Consider the following 22737-nt stretch of genomic DNA (forward strand, 5'->3'; position numbering starts at 1 on the left):
AAGTTAATCAAAGCTGATATAATCAGAAGAACTCAGTATAACAGGAGTAGACCCTTACCATCACCTGCTGTTGTGGAGGCAGAATTTCTATAAAAAATAAAAATAAAACCCTCAAACACACAACAAACACACAGACACAGTGGAAAATGACAACAGTCAGGCAATGTTTTATTTTTTATCTCTGCAGAGTTTATTGTTACGTGATTTATGAGTCGCTGGAAGGAAATGAGCTCCATAGGGCCTCTGTTCTATCAATTAGTTCTACTACTGGAGCAAATGAAATACACTGGACAAAAGTGCTTCTTGTTACATCCAGTTTATATTCTTGAATATCTTGAAAACCGTTGGTCCGATAAAGTTAAAATTGTAAAGTTTGGCTTTTTTGGCTATTAATGACTCATACACCAAATTTCATCAAAGTTGGAGGAGGTGGGGTTTTACTCATTGGGTGAACTGAGATGGACTGACCCTTACTCTTTTTACTTCAGAATGTAACTTCCAGAAGGGTCTATGACATAAACCCCAACACCTCCAACTCTGTATCAACTAATGGCTCCAGCCTCTCTCAGCATCAGAAAAGAACGCTTAAATGGTTCATCAGTCTACAATCTTTCTTCTTTTAAGTCTAAGTTCTTGTCATCCACACAGTCCCTGTTCGTGGCCACAGCAGGGTTTGCTCTTTGTTGCTTCAGCATGTCCTTCAGCTTCATTTCTGGGAATAAATGAGTGTTTGAGCAGCTGATCTGCAGATGGCCGATGTGCCTGGTCACTGGAAATGAGAGAAAAACCAAAAAGACAAACTTGATTGAAAGTAATCTTGAAACACAGCTACTCATTTAGAAAAGGAAAAGGTTCCAGAGACAGTTTTTGTGCTTAGGAACCACATGTCTAACCTCGTCAAGCATATTTTCACAAAGTCTTTAGCATTTTCTGAGAAAGTGTCTGGTAAAGTGGGCATCAAACCCCTCTGAGCCCCGATGTAGAACAGGGCAGCCATCTTGTCCATGTGCGCTAGTGGTGGTTTCCCTGTGGCCATCTCAAAGACGGTACAACCCACACTCCATATATCTGACTTCCTGCCATAGCCTGTCTCATTGATAACCTACCGAGGAGAATAAATAAAAAGGGATACCACTCAAAGAACAGAAAAGACAAAAGTAGAACTTATACAAGTGTTAACATCGCTGTGTAAACCATGTAATGACTTCATGATTTGATTAGTTTTGCTGTCTGATTCAAATAAAAAAACATTTTTGATTCATGGCAATATATCACATCCTCAGTTTTCAATCAACTGAACATGCTCAGCAACATTTTAATTTCCTTTAACTTTTAAAGTTCTTACAGCAATCAAAATACATACAAATATTTGATGATATAAAGAGCTGCATATTTTTTATAACATTATGTGACTCATATCAGTAAACACACAACAAACATAACCCAAAAAGTAAGAACAAAAAGAAACCTCTGAAAAATTTTGATGAAATTTTCAGGAAATGTTGATACTGGCACAAGGAACAAGTGATTAAATTTTGGTGGTGGTGGTGGTGGTGTGGATGGGGGGCTGATCTGCCTTGGCAGAGGTCTGTGCTTTCTGAGTGCTTTACTAGTTTTTTTGTTTTGTTTTGTTTTGTTTTGTTTTTAACTCTTTTTAAACAACTTCAGCTCTTGCCCTGCTAACTGCAGTTTGCATCTCACTTAAACACGTGATATCTTAATGAAGCAAAAATATACACATTTACGGGATATAATATAATATGTCTGCTATAACATTTCAAGTAGTGTGTGGTAAATTGCTAAAAACTCAGCTAAAAGTGATCAGATTCCATTGATGAAACTAACTTAGCTACACACAACAATTGGCAGTATTGGCGTAGAACAGAAACTTCTCCTGGTAAAATGAAATGTTTTTGTCAAAGGACTCTTGTGGTTTTGAGAAGAGCTTCAGGGTTTCAATTCATCCTCATAAACTGATATAAAGCATGTAACACCAAAATGCTAACAATCTACTGCTGCAGTGGATTGGACTGCATAAGATAAAATAAGATTTTATCCCACCGTGGGTAAATACAAAAATAAAGTGCAGGGAAGACAGAAAAACAGAAAATACTTGTCAAACATAAAAAAAGAAAATCTGCCATTTATTCATATTAATGCTGCTGCTGCCCCCTGTCCATACTGTTGGAGCTTTTTTTTTTTTTTTTGTTTTTAATTGTATTATTTCTGAATAATCTTTCAAATTATTCTGAAATAGCAGAATTTTAGGTGACTAAATAATCCCTTCCGTCATCTGCATGACACCTTGCTCTAACCAAATTTTATGGCGTCATGGTTTGCATCCCCGTTGCCTAATGTTCCAAACAAGATCTACCCCAAGTCCCTTTGCAAAGGCACTGTTTCATGCATTTTGTGCTTAGTGCCACTTGAGATGATACATACAAAGACATGCAAACTAGATAAACCTTGTGTCTAGACCTATGCATGGCACTGCAAGACCACTTAAAAGTAGTATTTATTGACAGCACAGCTAAAATAAGTCACACAGCTGGAGAGAATTCTGCTGTAATAGCTAGTAGTACTTAAAAATGTGAAATAGACGTACTTCTGGTGCCATCCAGTAAGGTGTGCCATGAACAGACTTGAGCAGGTCTCCACTGTTGCTGGCAGTTTGGTGTAAGCAGTTGAGACGGCGTGCACAGCCAAAGTCTATAAGTTTGATGACACCAGTGGGCATCAGCATGACATTGTTGCCCTTTAAGTCTCGGTGAATCACCCTGTTCAGGTGAAGGTAGGCCACCCCTTGCAGGATCTGATGAGTGTATAGGGCCAGTACTCGCTCAGGCAAAGGACCAAACCTGAGGGCAGCGGTACAATTTATTGGCAACTGGGACACTACCCTGAGTATGTTGTCATACTGCTTAAGGGTGTATTCACACCTGCCTTGTTTGGTCTGTTTAAAATGGACCAGAGTTCGTTTGCTCCCTTGGTTTGGACCTTTTGGGCTGGTGTGAATAAAAACCACCGAACTCTGTTCCAGACCAAACAAGCGAGACCCAGTTGAAGAGGTGGTCTCAGCACGGTTCCATACGAACCGTGGTGCGGTTCGTTTGAGGTGTGAAAGCAGCCCGGACCCGATCCGACACAGTTGGTTTTTTTTGTACCTAACAAGCTCCCATCGTGTGTCGACCATTATGGACAACAGAGGTTCACCAGAGACCAGAGAACCACTCAGAGTGAGAATAGGCTACGTAGCTGAAAATGAGCCGTGGTCAAACTTGGAGCTTGGAAGAGACACGCTGCCTTTTGGACATCTGGGCAGATGTCCATATAACACAACTGCTAGAAAGGACACATAAAAACTCCGACGTTTTCAGCTTGTTCAGTGAGAGAATGATTAGGATGACGGTTAGATTTGTCTGTTGTGCTTGAAAAGAAAAAATAATAAACGAGTTCATCACCCCCAGCAAACTTTACCTGCAGAATTCTGTACCTGGCAAAACTTAACGGTGATATAGGATAGCTACACATAGGTAAGCAGTATGTAGCACTAATGCTTTTTGATAACAGTGTTTGGATATACTTCATACCTGTTACATCTTGCGTGAATAAGAGCAACAGTCACAACATGATGTGCACACATGAGCGCTGTCCTCCATAGCTGTCTGGCCCCGTGTCTTCGTCACTGAGAAATGAATTCTACAATATTGTAAACCTGATGTTGCATCAAACGCTCTTGCTGCTCAAACACTTGTGAAAACACCTGCATCTGTAAAAACCGCTATGACGATAACAAAAACAGCACGCAAAATTTCCATGATTCTCTCCTTTCACTTTGGACTGAGCGCTTTAATCGACACTGCTCATTTCTGTCCAATGGATGAACGACCTCAGCACATGTGGTTTTGTTTACAGATTTTGGTCCACTTACAAAAATGTACAATGTGAATGCGAACCGCACCAAATAAAAAAATTAAAATGAAAAAAATTTGGCCCGGACCAAAGCAAGTGAACTATCGGACTTTCCTGGTGTGAATACACCCTAATATCTTGACAGATGTGTTTTGTAAATTAGCTGCTGAGGTCAGCCTGACCTGTGTAGGATGCTGGCAATGGATCCTCCTGGAACATACTCCATGAAGATAGAAACCACATGCTGATAAAGCGACGTCCCCAAAAACCCCACAATGTTGACATGACAGAGGGCTTTAAGCAGCTCGACTTCCCCTTGCAGGCGACAGTATTCCCTCTTGGCAGTGTCAGGATCAGAGGCGTCGAGGTTCACCTGCTTGACAGCGATTAGCTGACCCTGGCCGGTCAGGCCACAGTACACCTGGTAAGAAGTAGGTAATGCACCAGTTAGCCAAGTACCAGAACCTGCCTTACATGGACCATGATTCATGTGGTGTGAGCATGTCTGATGAGTCAGTAAAAGAAAGAAAGCAGCATATCCACATATTTATCTGCTCAGCATCTATGCTGTCAGCATACTTACCGTCCCATAGGCCCCTCTGCCAAGAACTTCACCCTTTGTCCATGTTATTGTGTCACTGAACCCAGAGCCATGAAGAACTGGACTGCATACAGAAGATCCCTGCAGTAAAACACAGTGGATATCATATCCTCCTGAGACCCAGTGAAGCATTTTAGTCTTCTGTAGAGGAGAAGATTCACAGTTTTACTAAACAAAACCAAACGGTGTCCACTGCAAAGGAAGTTCAGTAAAAACTGTTACATCAGGCTGTTTGCAATCAGTACAATTTTATATATATATATATATATATATATATATATATATATATATATATATATATATATATATATATACACATATACATATATATATACATATATATATATATATATATATATATATATATATATATATATATATAAAAGAAGCCAAAAATATTACTTTCCTGGGTCTCTAGGAGGACATAATTATAACAATTCAAGTAACTGTGTGCTAAGTGATCTCACATTAGTTACTATCTTATTTTGGAGCAAACAAAGGCTTTTTATTCTTCAAATTAAAGCTAAATTGTAAATGCATATGGTCCTTTCTTGGTCTTTCTTCTGTGACATATCAGTGTAACAACAGAATTTTGCTATTATTTCCTGAAGTGTCTCAAGTGTCTGATCTATATCTAAGGAAATACAACCAAAGTCCTCTCTATTAATCTAGTTCTATGCATCCAAGGTGAAGGAGAAAAAAATTGTGATGAGCTCTTCCACACTATCTCATTTATATCGAAAAGCAATCGTCAAAGCTTTTGGCCTCAGTAAAGTGAAATAATACAACGCCTTCATCTAAACTCTGTATGCTCTGACGTCAGACTTGAAGGTTTCATTAGCATTTAAATCTTTTTTCTGAAAACTTGATGGACCTCCTTAGTAATGTTTGCTTGTGTAGGATTGGCCAGTGGCTGACCTTGGGAAGAGCTTATCCAAGGGTCAGTCAGAAAATGTAGATAAAGGATTAGGCCTGTAATGGTACACATACAGAACCAAACTGTTTCAGTACACACATGTTCGGTTTGGTACACAGCTGTACCGAAATGGCACACTATGTAGAGAAAAAGAAAAAGGAATGAAAGACGTCGGTCAATGCGGAACTTTCAATCCACCCAAGTTCCACACGGACATATTGAAGGAGCGCACATTTATGAAAAATACGAAATAGCAGCTGCCATAAGGTTAAAAAAACAACAAATATGATGTCAACTTGGAAGGAAGAGACTGAAGACCCTCTGTCATCATTACGGTGCCATTTGGGATCACTTTGTGTTCAGGTGAAAGACAACAATGGGGAAAGAGACGTTGATAAGGCCAACGTTGTTTGCGTCCTATGTACAGTAGTTCTCAAACACTTACACTTGCTGTCTGTCTGTCTGTCTCTCTCTCTCTCTCTCTCACACACACGCACACACACACACACACACACACACACACACACACACACACACAGAAATACACAAAGTGGCCTGAACAGTTTGTTAGCTGTCCTAATATAAATAATTCGGTTTATTTAGTTGTCAATATTGCTATTCAGTTTGTTAAAAGAAAATAAGAGTTTGCCCTCTTCTTAATGTTGCACTTCATGTGGAATTTTTTTTGTTATTTTTTATGCAGAATGTGAACTGACAGAACTGTGATTTGATTTTTGTTGTTTGTTCAAAACTACCTTTCAGGGAAGAGTGAAATACTAATGTTTAAAATACATTTAGTAATATTTTCTTTATTTTATTTTCTATTTGATTTATAGCAGCAAAATTATATTACTCCTGTTTTTTCTATATTCTATTGTCTCCAAAAATTGGAGGGGAAATGTTCAAAAATTCATAATAAATGCATTAAAGACATTTTGAGGGGTTTTCTTTCTTTCCATACCAAACCGAAAAAAAACAAACCATGGCTTTCCAAACCGAAAATGTACCAAACCGAAAATTTTGTGTATTGTTACAGGCCTAGAAAGTATAAATACATTATTTAGGGCTGTGTGTGCACTGGTTCAGACCCCATGAAAATCGCAGCCTTTCTGGTGAAGCTGAGAAAATATTTACCTTTTGAGACGTACTTCTTCCTGAAGCAGAGTTGGCCTCCTTTTTATTTGGTTCCGTGTTGCCTGAACTTGGGCTGAGGGATACATCCCTCTCATCCAATGAGATCAATTCCTCTGCCAAACACTGGAGTAGATCATCTGTAAGAGGCCCATCCCCATATTCATCCAAAAATCTCTGGTAAACCGGTGACATGGTGTTTCCAAAAGAAGAGGTCCAAGTATTGATCTTGGATTGTTGGGGGCTCTGAGATAGTTCGAGTCTAGGGAGAAGGCCGGTCTGAGTTCTGGTTTCTGGTGGAGTCATATCTGCTGCCATCTGCATATTCATCTGCATCTGGTTCAAACCATGGGCCTGGGTCAATGTGTGGTCAGTTCTGAGTGTTTCAGACCCAAACTTAGAATGAACCTCCTCTATTGTCGATAAGTTACGATCCTCATCCTTGCCTACTGCAGTATTATGATAAACTTCAGCATCCTCTGGAACTACCTCTGTCTTCATATGCTCTCCAGTTTTATGCAGTCCCTCCTGTTTCTGCGTGGCCCTCCTGGACACGGAGATAAGAGCAGGTTTTACCTTTGATGGTCTTGGTTTGCTTTTAGCAGAAACCATTGTACTCTCCCCTGGGCTTCTCCTCTTACTCTGTGCATGTTTCACGGGTCTGTGTTTGGCTTTGTGGTTTGGTGGTGTCTTTTTGGACGGCGCAGACTCTACTTGTCTGCCTTTACTTTTCTCACATGAACTAGAAACCCTCAGGTTATCATAGATCGGACCAGCAAACATCTCGTAAATGGCCGGTCCTTCATCCCCACTCTGTATTGGCTGAAACATGTCTTTATAAGTGATCAAGTCCACAGCAGATTTGGATCTGAGTGTCCCAGCTGCTCCATGTCTCTTTAGCTGCTGTGAAGTATTCATCTCCTTTACTTGTAAATGCTGCTGGCCTCGATTCAGCTTGTCCAGATTGTTTCTTTTCTGCAGATGATGCACCTCCACAGCCTTTTTTTGGCCTGATGGGACATCAGTGTTACGATGAGAACTCATCACGGATTTAAGCTTTGATTTCATTTTTGTAAGCGCTACATCTCCATCAATTATTAAATCAGGTTTGACTTGAGTGGAATATGAGGAGTACTTCACATTGCTTTTGGATTTGTTCTGATTCAAGAGGTTTTGGTCTCTGTGCACTAAGGACTGATTACTTTTGATATTTGCTCTTAGTTCACAGTTCATGCTCATTCTTCTCTCATTGTTACATAATGATTTAATGGTTTTAACTTTTCTCTTGTTTGGTTTTTGTACCACATCCACTGATAGTGATTGGTTTACAGCTGGGGTAAAAAACAAGGCTTTTGTCACTGCGGGAGAGTTTACTTTTACTTCCTTAGTGAGGGTGGGAGTAGGTTGATGGGTTTCTCCACTCAAAAAATTCTGCATCGTTCTTGCTTCCTGTTTTACATGCTGTTGGTCATTAATGTAATTCCCTCCAGAGGATGCTATAGCATCACTGTGGTCAATATTAATATAGCACACCCCATTACTGTCCAGAGTCTCAGGTTCTATAGTGCAGACCACAAGGTTTTTTGATGTGATTGGTATATCATCATTCACAGTGTCCTGAATGTGACCCACGGTGTCTTCATGTTGTGCATAGGTAATTTTCAACTGGGATTGATGATTGAAATTCATTAATAAGACTTTCCCTTCATAATTTAGACTTTTTTCAGTGCTAAGTAAATTAATTGTTTGAGTGATAGGTTTGTCTTCATTGTTCTGATCTGATCTGTGGATTGGTGGTATGGGGGTCCTCCTTGGTCCAATACTAAAATGCTCTGTCACCTTCTGAAGCCTGCAGTCAGTGTATCCGACATGATTTGGATGATCCAACAGGCTTTCTCCCACAAACCTTACATGGCTGTCATCAGAATCTTTCTTGTGGATATCCCCACCATCTTCCTCCTCCAGATTGATGGAACTCTGGCTGCTGCTGTGACTGCTGGACCCACTTTCCTCACTTCCACCCTTACCAGAAGGAGAGTTGATGAGTGGGCTGCCCCAGGATGACCTGCCTCTCCTTAGCCAGACCCTTGAGCAGAGGGGCCTCTGGCTGATGGGTTTCAGGGGAACATGGTGTTTAAGCACTGGAGCCCCACTGTCTCTGGGCCTGACCTTCAGAGGGGCCAAGCTCTTTGGAGTCCTGGGGTTTGGATGCAGCACTGGTACGAATCCCTGTGAAAGTGAAAAAACAAATTATCAGCAGTATAGTTGCTATGTCTAATATAGATGAAATGAAGAGAATGACAACAAAAGCACAGGTTGGTACTGGAATGGATCATCCGAGAAAATGCTCACTGATTAGTTGTTATGGCAACAGGAGGTCTGCTGTGATTGGTTGTAACACTGCATAATTTTATTGACAGAAACTGAAAGCAAATGACAGTAGAGCTACACGTGTTGGCCATGATGGACTAAAAACTGTTATCTGACCAACACTACTCTAAATTTTTTGTATTAATTATGAAATAGGAGACAATTCCTACTGCTTTACATTTAGGGAAAAACATTCTACCTCTTGCCTTTCTGTGTCTACCAGATAGCTTTAGTAAGTAGCTATTTTTCACATTTTTATACCATGCAAAACTTGTGAAGAGCTGATGAAATCATGTATAGCTTTAGAGGTGAAATATTTTAATGATGAAACACAATTACAAACTGTTTGATATGTAATGTAAAATCCCCAAATTACTACCTTTTTAAATGTGATGAACATGTACATAATTTAGTATTAGTCTTAGTATTAGTTGGACAGTTTGATAAATGTGGTACAAACCTAATGAAACCATGTCCATGGACATGGTCTTTGAGACAAACTTATGCTATTCATCTACAGCAAAGCACTTTAAGAAAACATTAACAAGCAACATAGCCAAGTCCACCTTGACCCATGTGCTTACGCTGTGTGGACACTGAGCTAATTAACTAAGCCCCATTAAGAGTTTTACAAATGGATAACAGACATACAGTACTTGAACATAAAGAAAGTAAATGCTGACGTTTGTGTATTTTTGCATTTCCTTTCTTAGTATTTGAATGTGAGATACTAATGGTGATATGTGGTATCAGCACATATTTCATTTATTAGCATTTTTTTTTTCCAACCTTTGTTTATTTGGAGCTTTACAGAAATTGGGCAACACAAACACTGTATCATATGTGACATCAGTTGAAAATAAATTGTTGCACAATTTCCATTTTTTTTTTTTTTTACATGCAAACAAACCCAAGAACAAGGACAAGTACACCAACCGTCTCCATTAACAAAAACACAAAACAGAGACAACAAACAAAAAAAACAAACAAACAAACAAACAAAAAAAGGTCTTGAAAAGTTCACATTTAGACTATCAATGCGATATGTGTTACACAAGGTACATTACTGAATAGAAAAAACAAAAAAAGAGGACCAGGTGGAAGAATTACCATAAAGATCAATCTGGAACAAAGGGGAAATTTGTTTTCCTGACTAGCTGAAACAAAGGATTCCAGATTTGTGAAAATTTATCAGCAGAGGCATAAAGTGTCATTCTAATTTTTTCTAATTTGAGAAAATATAAAACATCTCTGAGCCAGTGAATAAAGTAAGGGGGCTGTGGTGATTTCCATTTCAGGACAATCACCCTTCTCACTACAATAGTCATAAATGCAAGAGAATTACTTTGAGAGGTGAAGAGGGGAAGTGTCCCGACAAAAATCCCAAATAGGGCACTCTAGGGGTTTGGATAAATTTTCCTACCAATCACATTAGAGATGATGGAAAAAACTTCGGTCCAAAAGTCAACAAGCTGTGGACATAACCAGAATGTGTGAATAAGATTACTCGGGGATTGATGACATCTGTCACATTCTGGGGATATGTTATTGTACATTTTAGATAAACAAAATTTTGTATAGTAATAACAATGGATTAGATTTATATAGCGCTTTTCTATGAATGCATACTCAAAGCGCACACAGTGGATCCATTATTCATTCGCTCTCACATTCCCCCTCTGGTGGTGGTAAACTACATTTGTAGCCACAGCTGCCCTGGGGCAGACTGACGGAAGCGTGGCTGCCAATTTGCGCCCACGGCCCCTCTGACCACCACCAAACATTCATACGCATTCATACACCAGTGTGAGTAGCATCACTGGAGGCAAGGAGGGTGAAGTGTCTTGCCCAAGGACACAACAGCACATGGACAGAGCGGGATTTGAACTGCCAACCCTTTGGTTATTGGATGACCCACTCTACCATCTGAGCCATGGCTGCCCCAGTAGATGTGATGGACTAGTTTGCACGGTATAAGAGAATGCTTTGCACACATGGATGATCTATGTACCCGCTTTAAGATTAAAGACTGTCGTTTGATATAGTTTCTCCCAGATCCTCCTCCCAGAGAGTTTTAACTGAATTAAGAGAATTAAGAAAGACTGAATGTATAGTTGATATTTGATTATAAACGAATGAAATGGACCCCTTCAAATTAGAAATGGGTGAAAGCAGGGAATCCAATGTGGAGTCTTCAGGTAAATTAGGAAATGTAGAAAAATTACTACGAACAAAGCTACGAACTTGTAAATACCTGAAAAAATGTTGTTTTGGGAGAGAATATTTGTTTGAAAGTTGTTGGAATGAAGCAAAATTATTATTAACAAACAAATCTTTAATTTTCCGTATACCTAGATTTGACCAAATTGAAAAGGCTTTATCAGTTAAAGACGGAGGAAATACATGATTAGCCGCTAGTGGGGCATTATGTGAGTAAAGCTGCAGACCAAAATACCATTTGCATTGAGTCCAAATCTTAAGGGACTCTCTGACTATTCTATTTTCTGTATAGGCTTTGGTTGAGCACTGAATTGGTGAATATAACAGAGCTGCAAGTGATGCTGGTTTTTCCGAAATTTCCTCCATGACCACCCAGTTCACAGACAAACTACTGTCCGCTTGAAGCCAATATTTAAAAATTTGAATATTAGAGGCCCGATAATAATGTCTAAAATTAGGTAGAGCCATTCCTCCCATTAGTTTAGGTCTTTGCAAGTATTGTCTAGACCAGGGGTGTCCAAACTTTTTTTAAAGAGGGCCAGATCTGATAATGTGGAGATTGCCAGGGGCCAGTGGTCCCTTCGGACGTTTTTTAAACAGTAAAAATTACATATAAATGCGCTGTTCTACAATAATTTTATTTTCATTGTCACAATATAATTTTTTTAAATGGCAATGTAACCAAATCTACGCCACTCAGGTGTGAACAAATTTAAAAAAAAACAAAAAACAAAAAAAAAAAACAATTCTGCCTTCCTTTCACATCTGGAGTCAGATAACATAGAACAAACTGTGTGGAGTATCTGAAACTTACAAAAAGTTGATAAAAATCTTAACCCCACATTCATTTTAAACATGACTTATATGAGTACTCATTACTCATATATTACTCAGTAATGTAAAGTCTGTTAACGTTTAAGATGAAAACATATGACTCTTACTCTTGTCTTTCACAAAATCATTCAGAAAGTAATATTTGTGTCACATCTACAAGTACATAACACCAGCAGTTAGAGGCAACTAACCTGGCAACTTGGTATCCTGCCCTGGTGGTGAGTTCACTGAACTCACTGGTTCACATGAAGAGTCACTGTTGTGAGTTTAAAGCAGCTTGATTTGCTTCACTTTTTCAGAACGCTCACTCCCTGCTAGCTTGTCGTATGTGTTAGCATGTTTTGTCTGCTAGTGTGTCTTTACATTGAATTCCTTAAACAAGGCAACAATCTCTCGACAAATTAGGCAAACACAATCACCTCGATTTTCAGTGAAAAAAAATTGTAATTCCCATCTCTCCTGGAAGCGGCGGCCCTCACTGTCAACTTTCCTTTTTTTTTATTTACAGGCGCCGTGGTTAGAAATTAGCGAAAATGGTTCACGGCAAGGTCACAGAGCCAGATAGAGTTAGAGTGGTGCTGCCACCATGAGGTGAAAGGAGGAACTGCATTTGGAACCTTTTATGATTCATGTACTCAGTTCAACAGTCCAAGCGGGCCATAAATAATACATTATAAAACCCAAGCTGTGGGCCGTATAAAATCTGACCGCGGGCCGTGATTGGCCCCCGGGCCGGACTTTGGACATGCCTGGTCTAGACAATCTAGAGACTTTTTTATCCCAGAGAAATTCGGACACAAGTGAGTCCAACTGCTTAAAGAAAGAGCTAGGTAGGAAAAGCAGGATACATTGGAATAAATATAAAAATGAGGAAGAATATTCATTTCAACCCAATTAATATGTGCATCTAAAGACAATTTAAGCAAGGACCAACGTTCAAAATCCTCTTTAACTTTTGATAATAAAGGAGCAAAGCTGGTTTTAAATAAGTCTTATGTGGGTTTATGTGGGACTTGGATTCCAAGGTGTACAAATCCATCATGAGCGATCCTAAAAGGAAAGTCACGTAGGTAAGAGGTATTAGCAGCTGGGTTAAGAAGGAAAAGCTCGCTTTTACCTCAATTAAGCTTATACCCTGATAATTGTCCAAAGTCCAAGAGTAGGCGCAGAACAGCTGGAATTGTTGTGTTCATGTCTGAAACGTATAAAAGTAAATCATTGTCGTATAAAGAAACTTTTGCTTCAAGACCATGCCGGTATATGCCTGTGATCCTTGGGTTGGAACGGATTGCAATAGCCAAAGGTTTGATTGCCAGCGCAAATAAAAGGGGACTAAGAGGGCACCCCTGTCTTGTTGAACAGTGTAAATGGAAATAGTCAGAGTATATAGTAAATAGTATTATTGGTTCTGACTGAGGCCAATGGATTAGAGTAAAGAAATTTAATCCAAGATAAAAAATTATATCCAAGGCTAAATTGTTTAATCGTATAAAAGAGGTATGACCACTCTACTCGATCAAATGCCTTTTCAGCATCTAAGGATATTAAGGCTTCGTTTGAATATTTTTTTTTTTTTGGGGGGGGGGGGGGGCGGGGTATTGTAAATAATATTAAACAGCCTTCTTAAATTAGAGAAAGAATGTCTGTTTTTAATAAATTCCATTTGGTCTGGATTGATGATATTTGGTAGGATAGATTCGAGTGCATAGCTAGAACTTTGGACAATAATTTGAAATCTATATTTAAAAGGCTTATGGGACGGTATGATGAACAACAGTGAAGGTCCTTCTTTAAAATAAGTGAAATTATAGCCTGGTTAAGTGTTTGTGGTAACACTCCATGTACAAATGATTTGTTATACATATCTAACAACAGCGGGGCAAGCTTATCCTTAAACTTCTTGTAGAACTCTGATGGATACCCATCAGGGCCTGGACACTTTCTGCTTTGAAGGGACAGTATAGCTGTATTAAGCTCTGAGACGGTAGTAGATTTTCCTAAATTACTGGCAGTTTTTTTGATCAACAGTAGGGATAGTTAAGCCAGAGAAAAAATTATTTAGTTCCTCATTTGAGGGGGTATATTTGGATGAGTATAGCGATTCATAGAAGTCCTTAAGAACCAGATTAATTTGAGATGGATCTGTGGTTTCATTTTGATTGGACTCAGTCTTAAGTATTTGGCAAGCAGCCGATGCCTGCCGAATCTGGTGCACTAGTAGTTTACCGGCCTTATCACCATGCTCAAAAAACTGCGCTCCTGACTGGAGCATTAGTTCGGTGGTACGTTGGTTCATAAGTGTGTCGTATTCAGCTTGTAATACAAGCCGTTCTTTGTATATAGTTGGTGAGGTTTAGAGTGCGTATATATTATCTAGCTGTAAAATTTGTTGTCTTAGAGAACTTAACTTTTCGTACCTTACTTTATTCTCATAATGCATTTACGAAATTATCTCTCCTCTGAGAAACGCCTTGAGTGATTCCCGCAGGAGAGTGAAAGACACGCCTGAGGTTCTGTTGGTATTTAAAAAAAAGTCAATCTGTCTCGAGATAACTCCAATAACTGAAGGGTTGGCGGTTCGAATCCCGCTCTATCCTAGTCAGGCCGTTGTGTCCTTGAGCAAGGCACTTCACCCTCCTTGCCTCCAGTGCCACTCACACTGGTGTATGAATGCGTATGAATGTTTGGTGGTGGTCGGAGGGGCCGTAGGCACAAATTGACAGCCACGCTTCCGTCAGTCTGCCCCAGGGCAACTGTGGCTACGAATGTAGTTTACCACCACCAGAGGGAGATTGTGAGAGTGAATAAATAATGGATCAATAATGTAAAGTGCTTTGGGTGTCTAGAAAAGTGCTATATAAAATCCAATCCATTATTATTATTATTATTATTATTATTATTATTATTATTATTATAACAAGCATACATTTAGTCACCAAAGTGGATGCTCCGTTGATAGTACACTCAGTTTAATGTCCATTAAAAGCGGTGCATGGTCAGAAAGAACAATGGCCTCATACTTACACATACAGTACAGGCCAAAAGTTTGGACACACCTTCTCATTCTTCGCATTTTCTTTATTTTCATGACTATTTACATTGTAGATTCTCACTGAAGGCATCAAAACTATAAATGAACACATGTGGAATTATGTACTTAACAAAAAAGTGTGAAATAACTGAAAACATCTCTTATATTCTAGTTTCTTCAAAGTAGCCACCCTTTGCTCTGATGACTGCCTTGCACACCCTTGGCAGTCTCTTGATGAGCATCAAGAGGTAGTCACCTGAAATGGTTTTCACTTCATAGCTGTGCCTTGTCAGGGTTACTTAGTGGAATTTCTTGCCTTATTGATGGGGTTGGGACCATCAGTTGAGTTGTGCAGAAGTTAGGTTGATGCACAGCTGACAGCCCTATTGGACAACTGTTAGAATGCATATTATGGCGAGAACCAATCAGCTAAGTAAAGACAAACGAGTGGCCATCATTACTTTAAGAAATGAAGGTCAGTCAGTCTAGAAAATTTCAAAAACTTTGAATGTGTCCCCAAGTGCAGTCGCAAAAACCATCAAGCGCTCCAACGAAACTGGCTCACATGAGGACCGCCCCAGGAAAGGAAGACCAAGAGTCACCTCTGATGCTGAAGATAAGTTCATCTGAGTCACCAGCCTCAGAAATCGCAAATTAACAGCAGCTCAGATTAGAGACCAGATGAATACCACACAGAGCTCTAGCAGCAGACACATCTCTACAACAACTGTTAAGAGGAGACTGCGTGAATCAGGCCCTCATGGTCAAATAGCTGCTAGGAAACCACTGCTCAGGAGAGGCAACAAACAGAAGAGATTTATTTGGGCCAAGAAACCCAAGGAATGGACATTAGACCAGTGGAAATCTGTGCTTTGGTCTGATGAGTCCAAATTTGAGATCTTTGGATCCAACCGCCGTGTCTTTGTGCGACGCAGAAAAGGTGAACGGATGGATGCTACATGCCTGGTTCCCACCGTGAAGCATGGGGGGGGAGGTGTGATGGTGTGGGGGTGCTTTGCTGGTGACGCCGTTGGGGATTTATTCAAGATTGAAGGCAACCTGAATCACCATGGCTACCACAGCATCCTGAAGTGACATGCCATTCCATCCGGTTTGCGTTTAGTTGGACCATCATTTATGTTTCAACAGGACAATGACCCCAAACACACCTCCAGGCTGTGTGAGGGATATCTGACCAAGAAGGAGAGTGATGGAGTGCTGCGCCAGATGACCTGGCCTCCACAGTCACTGGACCTGAACCCAATCGAGATGGTTTGGGGTGAGCTGGACCGCAGAGTGAAGGCAAAAGGGCCAACAAGTGCTAAGCATCTCTGGGAACTTCTTCAAGACTGTTAGGAAACCATTTCAGGTGACTACCTCTTGAAGCTCATCAAGAGAATGGCAAGAGTGTGCAAAACAGTCATCAGAGCTAAGGGTGGCTACTTTGAAGAAACTAGAATATAAGATATGTTTTCAGTTATTTCACACTTTTTTGTTAAGTACATAATTCCACATGTGTTCATTCATAGTTTTGATGCCTTCAGTGAGAATCTACAATGTAAATAGTCATGAAAATAAAGAAAATGCAAAGAATGAGAAGGTGTGTCCAAACTTTTGGCCTGTACTGTAGATATAAAGGACAGTAATCGGTTATCAACTAAAAATAGATCAATACGGGTAAATGTCTGGTGTACGGGCAAGGAGAATGAATATTCTCTTTTTGAAGGATTTAAAAAACGTCAGGAATCCATTACCACAAACTCTTCCATAAAAGACTGAACTGTCTTTGCTGACCGTAAAGGTGTTACTTTTTTTGTGGAAGAGCGATCTAGTTCCGGGTCAAGCCAACAATTGAAATCTCCACCTAGAACTAAGCGGTAAATAGACATATCTGGAAGAATAGAGAAAAAGCGTTTGAAAAAAGATTCATCATCACAGTTTGGTGCATAGACATTGGCTAATGTGATATGTACACCCCGAATAGTACCGGTAACATTAACATACCTGCCATTAGAATCTGCGATGGTCTGATCAGAAACAAAAGGGACAGACTTATGTACAAGAATGGCTGTTCCTCTGGCCTTGCCCGAGAAAGATGAGTGAAATACTTGGCCAATCCAGCCCCTTTTCAGCTTCAGATGGTCCCAGTTCCTCAGGTGAGTTTCTTGTAGAAAGATGACTTTCGCCCTCGGCTGCTGAAGATGGTGGAGTACTTTGCTGCGTTTAATAGGATTGTTAAGCCCCTTACAATTAAAACTGGTGAACCGGAAGTCCTGACCTACTGAAGATAACATAACATTGTTTTTAAGCAGTAAATTAACACAGTGAGCCTTTTGTCAATAAAAAAAGAAAAGAAAAAAATGAAGAGAAAGGTTGGTGTACAAACACAAAAAACACAGAAAACATGAAAAAACTCCAAAATCTTGCAGAAGCATTCTTCCGAAGAGAATGCACAAAGCCCCATCCTCCCCAAAAACCCATAACGTAGCCTTCAAGGACACTAGAAGTAGTCAAAACAACTAAAATCTCCATATGGAATGTGACAAATGTGTATAGAAAAGATATTCCGCAAGAATGCATTTTATATTAAAGAAATTATGGACACCCTCAAACAAAATAATAATAATAATAGAAATAATAGTAATAAATTGAGAAAATACAGAACTAAATTAAATAGAATAATGTAAATAAGTCATTTAGTGTAAAAATAAATAAGTAAATAACAAGTGTTACAAAAGTGTTCATAGAATAGTAATAATGAAATGTATATATTCATAATATTCAATAATAATACATTTTATTTTATTTACCGTTATATGACACTGGTCGATAAACTTAGAATAGAATATTCAATGTGACACTGGTTACCCTCTGTTACATTCTGTTATTAAAACAAAAAGACAATATAACTAATTACTTAAAGTAACAGAGCCCACAGGGCTTTGCCAGTTGACTAAAGTGGTACACAACTCTTAAATTATGGACTGGCCTATGCAGCAAAACAAAGTAATATCAGAAGGATAGAGTACTCACAGGGTCACAACAGTAATTATAAACTTACACTCTACCTAAATTGTCAGAATAAGCATCAGACTGAGTTTGGAGCCACCACATTCTTCAGGTGCTTCTCTACAAAATCCCTGGCAAGCGATGGGTCTTCAAATCTGCGAACTTGTCCATTTGGAAGAGTAATACGCAGAGTAGCAGGGTAAAAAAGTCCAAACTTCACACCCGGACATAAGTGAAGCTCCTTCTTCACCTTGGTGAAAGTAGTTCATTTTTTAGCCACGGTGGCAGTGAAGTGTGGGAAGATTGAGACCCTTTTTCCTTGGAAGAGGGGGGCAGAGGTTCCAGCTTTTCATAGGATTTCATTCTGTTGTTGAAATAGGTTCTGTTGAAATTGGTGAAACGGAGGCTCTCCGTCTTTCAGCTTAGGGCGGAGGGTCCGATGCGCCCTGTCCAATATGGGTTTACTGTCCAGGTGTAGCAGATCCCACAGCAGTGTGGCAACAAAATCAGTTGTACCGGGTCCCTCCGAGCCTTCAGGGATCCCCACGAGACTCATGTTGTTCAGCCTAGAACGCCCCTCCAAATCTTCACATTTTTGCGATAGTGAGTCCACTTGATTAGTCAGTGAAGCTACTATAGCTTGTAAACTAGTTAGCTGATTTTCGTGGTCGGTAGCTGCGAGTTCGAAGCTAGCGATAGTTTGACTGTTAGCACTAATTTTCCCTTCTAATGGCAAGAGAGCCACCACAATTTCTTTATGAATTGTCCCAGATATCATTTGTTCAAATTCTTTAACCATATGCGTACGCATATTGTCCATCATTGCCTCCATGTATTTTAGCAAGCGTTCGTTAGCATCTGACTCAGTGACGGCTTCGGGCTCAGGTGAGGAGGGAGGCTTGTTGCGGCCTCCTTTAGCAGCTCCGGGCTTTCCTCGTGTTTCCATAATTATGGCAAAATTTTCGGGTTGAGATTAGGAAAAACTTAGAACTTATGGTGTCGACTAAAGTTGACAAGAGCGTGCAAAAATGACTTTAAATGACACATTCCAGCAGAGCGGTTGCAAACACGTCTTACATGCTCTCGAGTACCCCATTTATTAGTATTTTATGAACCAATCACAGGAGAGTAGTGCATCCCTCTGGCCAATAGCATAGCACCAACCAATAGTACAAGTGTTGCTCATATGAAGAAGTATTTTGGTGAAACCTACCTTTTGCTCAGTAGTAGAACTCGAACCAAGTCCTGCAGATACAAAAAGATGAGAAAATATCATGTTAGATATGGACTCCATAAATGACTTTTATTTCAAAGTGATAAACTATCATCCAAACCCTCTGCTGAATATTTAATTTCACAGTGATTCATCAGGTATCACAGCTAATCTTATGCTGAAATCAGTTAATATATTCAGTACATACGGCTGTGGATGTGAGCCCTGGCCTGGCTCATGGCGTTTGCACCCAGCAGTGGTTCCATGATAGTGGGGGCTGATCTGCTTAGTTGACTGGGCTCAATCCCACACTGAACACTGGACGAGGATGGAGAGGTAGCCACCACACTTCTAGTTCTTTGTCTTTGAGGGACAACAATGGAAACATGGGCTTGAAAAGCTCTCCATGTCCTCATGTATCTTATTAAGAGTCTGGTCTAGACTGAGTCTGAATATTATGTATCAAGAGATAATGTATGTTGTGATTTTGCACTATATAAATAACATTTGACTGATTGATTGACTGATCCGTGTCTTTTTCTTTAGTTTTTTTATTTTTGTTGTTGTGTACCTGTGTGCAGGAGTTGCAGGGATGCAGAGGCTACGGGTATTCACCAGGTCAGAACCATCTGAATGGATCCTGGTGTTTCCATTCAGACTGGGCAGACACAGGCCTCCTCTGGTACTGACAGAGGATGGAAACAGGAGGATTATTTGGTTGGGGAAAATTGTGGGGAAAAGTGGCGAAATGATCAGTAACAATATTATAAAAATTACAAATGTTCAGTTGAAATATTGACAGTCCCTTTTACTTTCACTATAGGTATGCTTTATATTATATTATATTAGTTATGTACGTAACTGAGAACCAAATCTTACCCTGTAACTTTCTGTATTTTCTGCAACAGCCTAGAGGATTTACAAAGTCTTGTACATTGTTCCCAGAGTTCTGAGTTCACATTCCTTCACTTCTATTTGGTTTTAGGATCAAACACCAAAAGGGCTTTGGTTCGGATTAGAAAGACATCATGGTTTGGTTTAAAGGTTCACTGTGTGATACCTAGTGGCATCTAAACCAAAACCTCCTTTACCCACCTTCACCTCTACAGAGGCAACTAGAAAAGGAGCTATTATTTTGCTCAGTCCTTAAACCAGATAATATGGGAGGAAACAGTAGAAGTCTCTATGTGCTACTGTAGAAACAGGGCAGAAACAACACAGCTGTTATCATTTTCATGTGAATATACACAAAACATAATTAGAACTACCATATTCCATTTCTGCAATTCAGTCCCCCTAAGTCTTACACATTGGACATTCAACGTAATATCTGACAAACATGAAAACCACGATAACTGTCAACATCTACATTGAAACACAGATTTTAAACAGTTTTGGATCACAGATGTTGAGAAAATACATATACAGGGTTTGCAGCGACATACATTATATATTTTTTTGGTTGAGTACAAAGCCATTTTTCATTCCATTTCCTGATTTTCTGGGGGCTGCGGCTATGAAACTAAAGAATGGCTCAAAGCCCTTTATTCCCCTTTTAGACCTGATTCAGTTGCTTGGGCTCCAAACACCAGACAATGGGCTGATTCACCAGTGCTCCCTCTCCCCATCTCTGTGTTTCTAACCTGTCTGGGTAGAACAGGTTGTCCTCCGGACATGGTGACAGGTGCCTGCAAACAGGTCTGAGTGGAACCCGACACCACACTGTTCTATTGTTGGTGTACAAATAAGAGGTGGTGCTGACTAAACCATGGACAGACTTTGTGTTTGTGTTGTAGGTGCACATGTTTGTGCCTACACAAGTGTTTTTAGTTACGCATGAACAGATGCTGATGTGTTTGCATGTCAGCTTGGTGCCATCCCCAGAGCACTGTTTTTTGTGTGGCTATGCTAGCAGCTACAAAACAACATACATGGATTTAGAAGGAACAAGCTTCTACAGTGCCCACCTGCTTCTCCCCCCTGCATCCTGATAGGCTCGTCTGATGTCTCTCAGTGTTTCCATGGCATTTTGGAAACAGATGGGGGTCCCCTTATCTGCTTCAGACACACAAACATCCACCAGTCACAATTGTATTGTGTTTCCTGTGTTCACAGTCAGCCCACATTTAAGAGTCCCTAAGAGTATCATTATATAATTCCATCATTTAGTAAAAGCACCATTTTAGTCACTATGTGGAGTCACTATGTCTTTAATACATTGTGACTGGTAAAAATGTCCATACTAAGTGTATTTTTTTTTGATATTTCGTATTTTCTCTGGTCTTATTGAGTAGCTGATACAACAGAAAACAGTCTGATACAAGAAAAAAATAACTTGAAAAAAGTAGTCTCCAAATGGTAAAGATAAAATAAAATTCTAAAAACTTCTGATCATTATTATTAACAACACATTTAATGTTATCCCGTGTGTGTGTGTGTGTGCACGCGTGTGTGTGTGTATATGTATATGTGTGTGTTTATACTTTTGTTTTTTAAAAGTTCAAAAGTTTAGTAAGTTTGTTCTACCAGATGGTTGAAAATAGTGAGACTGGGCTTCTGTAATTAAAATAGACTATTTGATAAAAATTTAAAGAAGAAAAAAAGCTGATCTTATTGTCAAATGTATGTTCAATGTCATCACCTTTCATATGTGCTGAATTAACTGTTGCACAAGGTAAAATTTACTCTGACAAATAGCTCCACTGTCCTTTTATGCCAAAGATAGTAAACTTGAATTAAAACAACACACTTTAAACAAGGGCTAACGTCCTAAATTTATAAAACTATGGGGTCCATTACCCCACAGAAATAAAATAATAAAATTGATTTTTTGTTTTATGGTCCATGGGTCCTGAAGAACAGTAGCAGTTCCTTATATCTGATGGATCACACACCCTTCATTTCTAGACTTAAAACCTAAATCAAACCTGAACATCCACACATAATACAGAATACTGACAAAACATGGACTTTACCTGAGTTTGAGTTTTTTGGTTGATTCACTTCCCATCCACATCAAAACCCCATTCAGTGTTTGTCTCTATGTTTTAATTCTAGTTCTATTCTTGACCTTTGTTCCATGTTGTGTATGTCCTATGTTCTGTTCAATCTTTGAATGGCTTTTCTCTGGTCCCGTTGGTTTCTCTGTTCATGTCTGAACCATCCTACATCTGAGCTAACATAGCCTGTCAGTGGCTGTATTATGTTGTAGACCCCTCCCTCAGACCACGTCCCACCCCCTTCATCCCTCATCCCCGGTGGAAGTGATTTGATCTGAGGGCCTATTTGGGATTTAAATTTCAATATACATGGCTGGTTAATGTTTATTGTGCTTTCTTTAAGCTGTCTAATATCCTGACAGTCAGACTAAATCAATTACAATTCAAGAACAGTTGATTCTGTAGAAGAGTCCTTACCTTCACTGAGGGCTTTATGATGCTCAACTTGAGGAAGGCTCCCTGGACACTGATGCACTTCCTGCGAATCAGCAAAACTCAGAA

General features: G+C 39.6%; 1 protein-coding gene across 1 annotated transcript; it reads right to left on the bottom strand.

Annotated features, from left to right (window-relative positions):
- Positions 1-154: 154 nt before the first annotated feature.
- On the bottom strand, positions 155-22269 carry map3k19 (mitogen-activated protein kinase kinase kinase 19). The gene is made up of 11 exons (XM_030124103.1): positions 22213-22269; positions 21205-21292; positions 19809-19922; positions 19446-19600; positions 19238-19269; positions 6564-8789; positions 4496-4594; positions 4095-4333; positions 2606-2858; positions 894-1102; positions 155-769 (listed from the first exon to the last, which is right to left on the bottom strand). Exons 2-11 carry the CDS (start codon positions 21258-21260, stop codon positions 637-639), a joined length of 3516 nt encoding a protein of 1171 aa, XP_029979963.1. The 5' UTR covers positions 21261-21292; positions 22213-22269; the 3' UTR covers positions 155-636.
- Positions 22270-22737: the final 468 nt, after the last annotated feature.

Source organism: Sphaeramia orbicularis, chromosome 21 (genome assembly GCF_902148855.1).
Source record: "Sphaeramia orbicularis chromosome 21, fSphaOr1.1, whole genome shotgun sequence".
Classification (NCBI taxonomy): Eukaryota; Metazoa; Chordata; class Actinopteri; order Kurtiformes; family Apogonidae; genus Sphaeramia; species Sphaeramia orbicularis.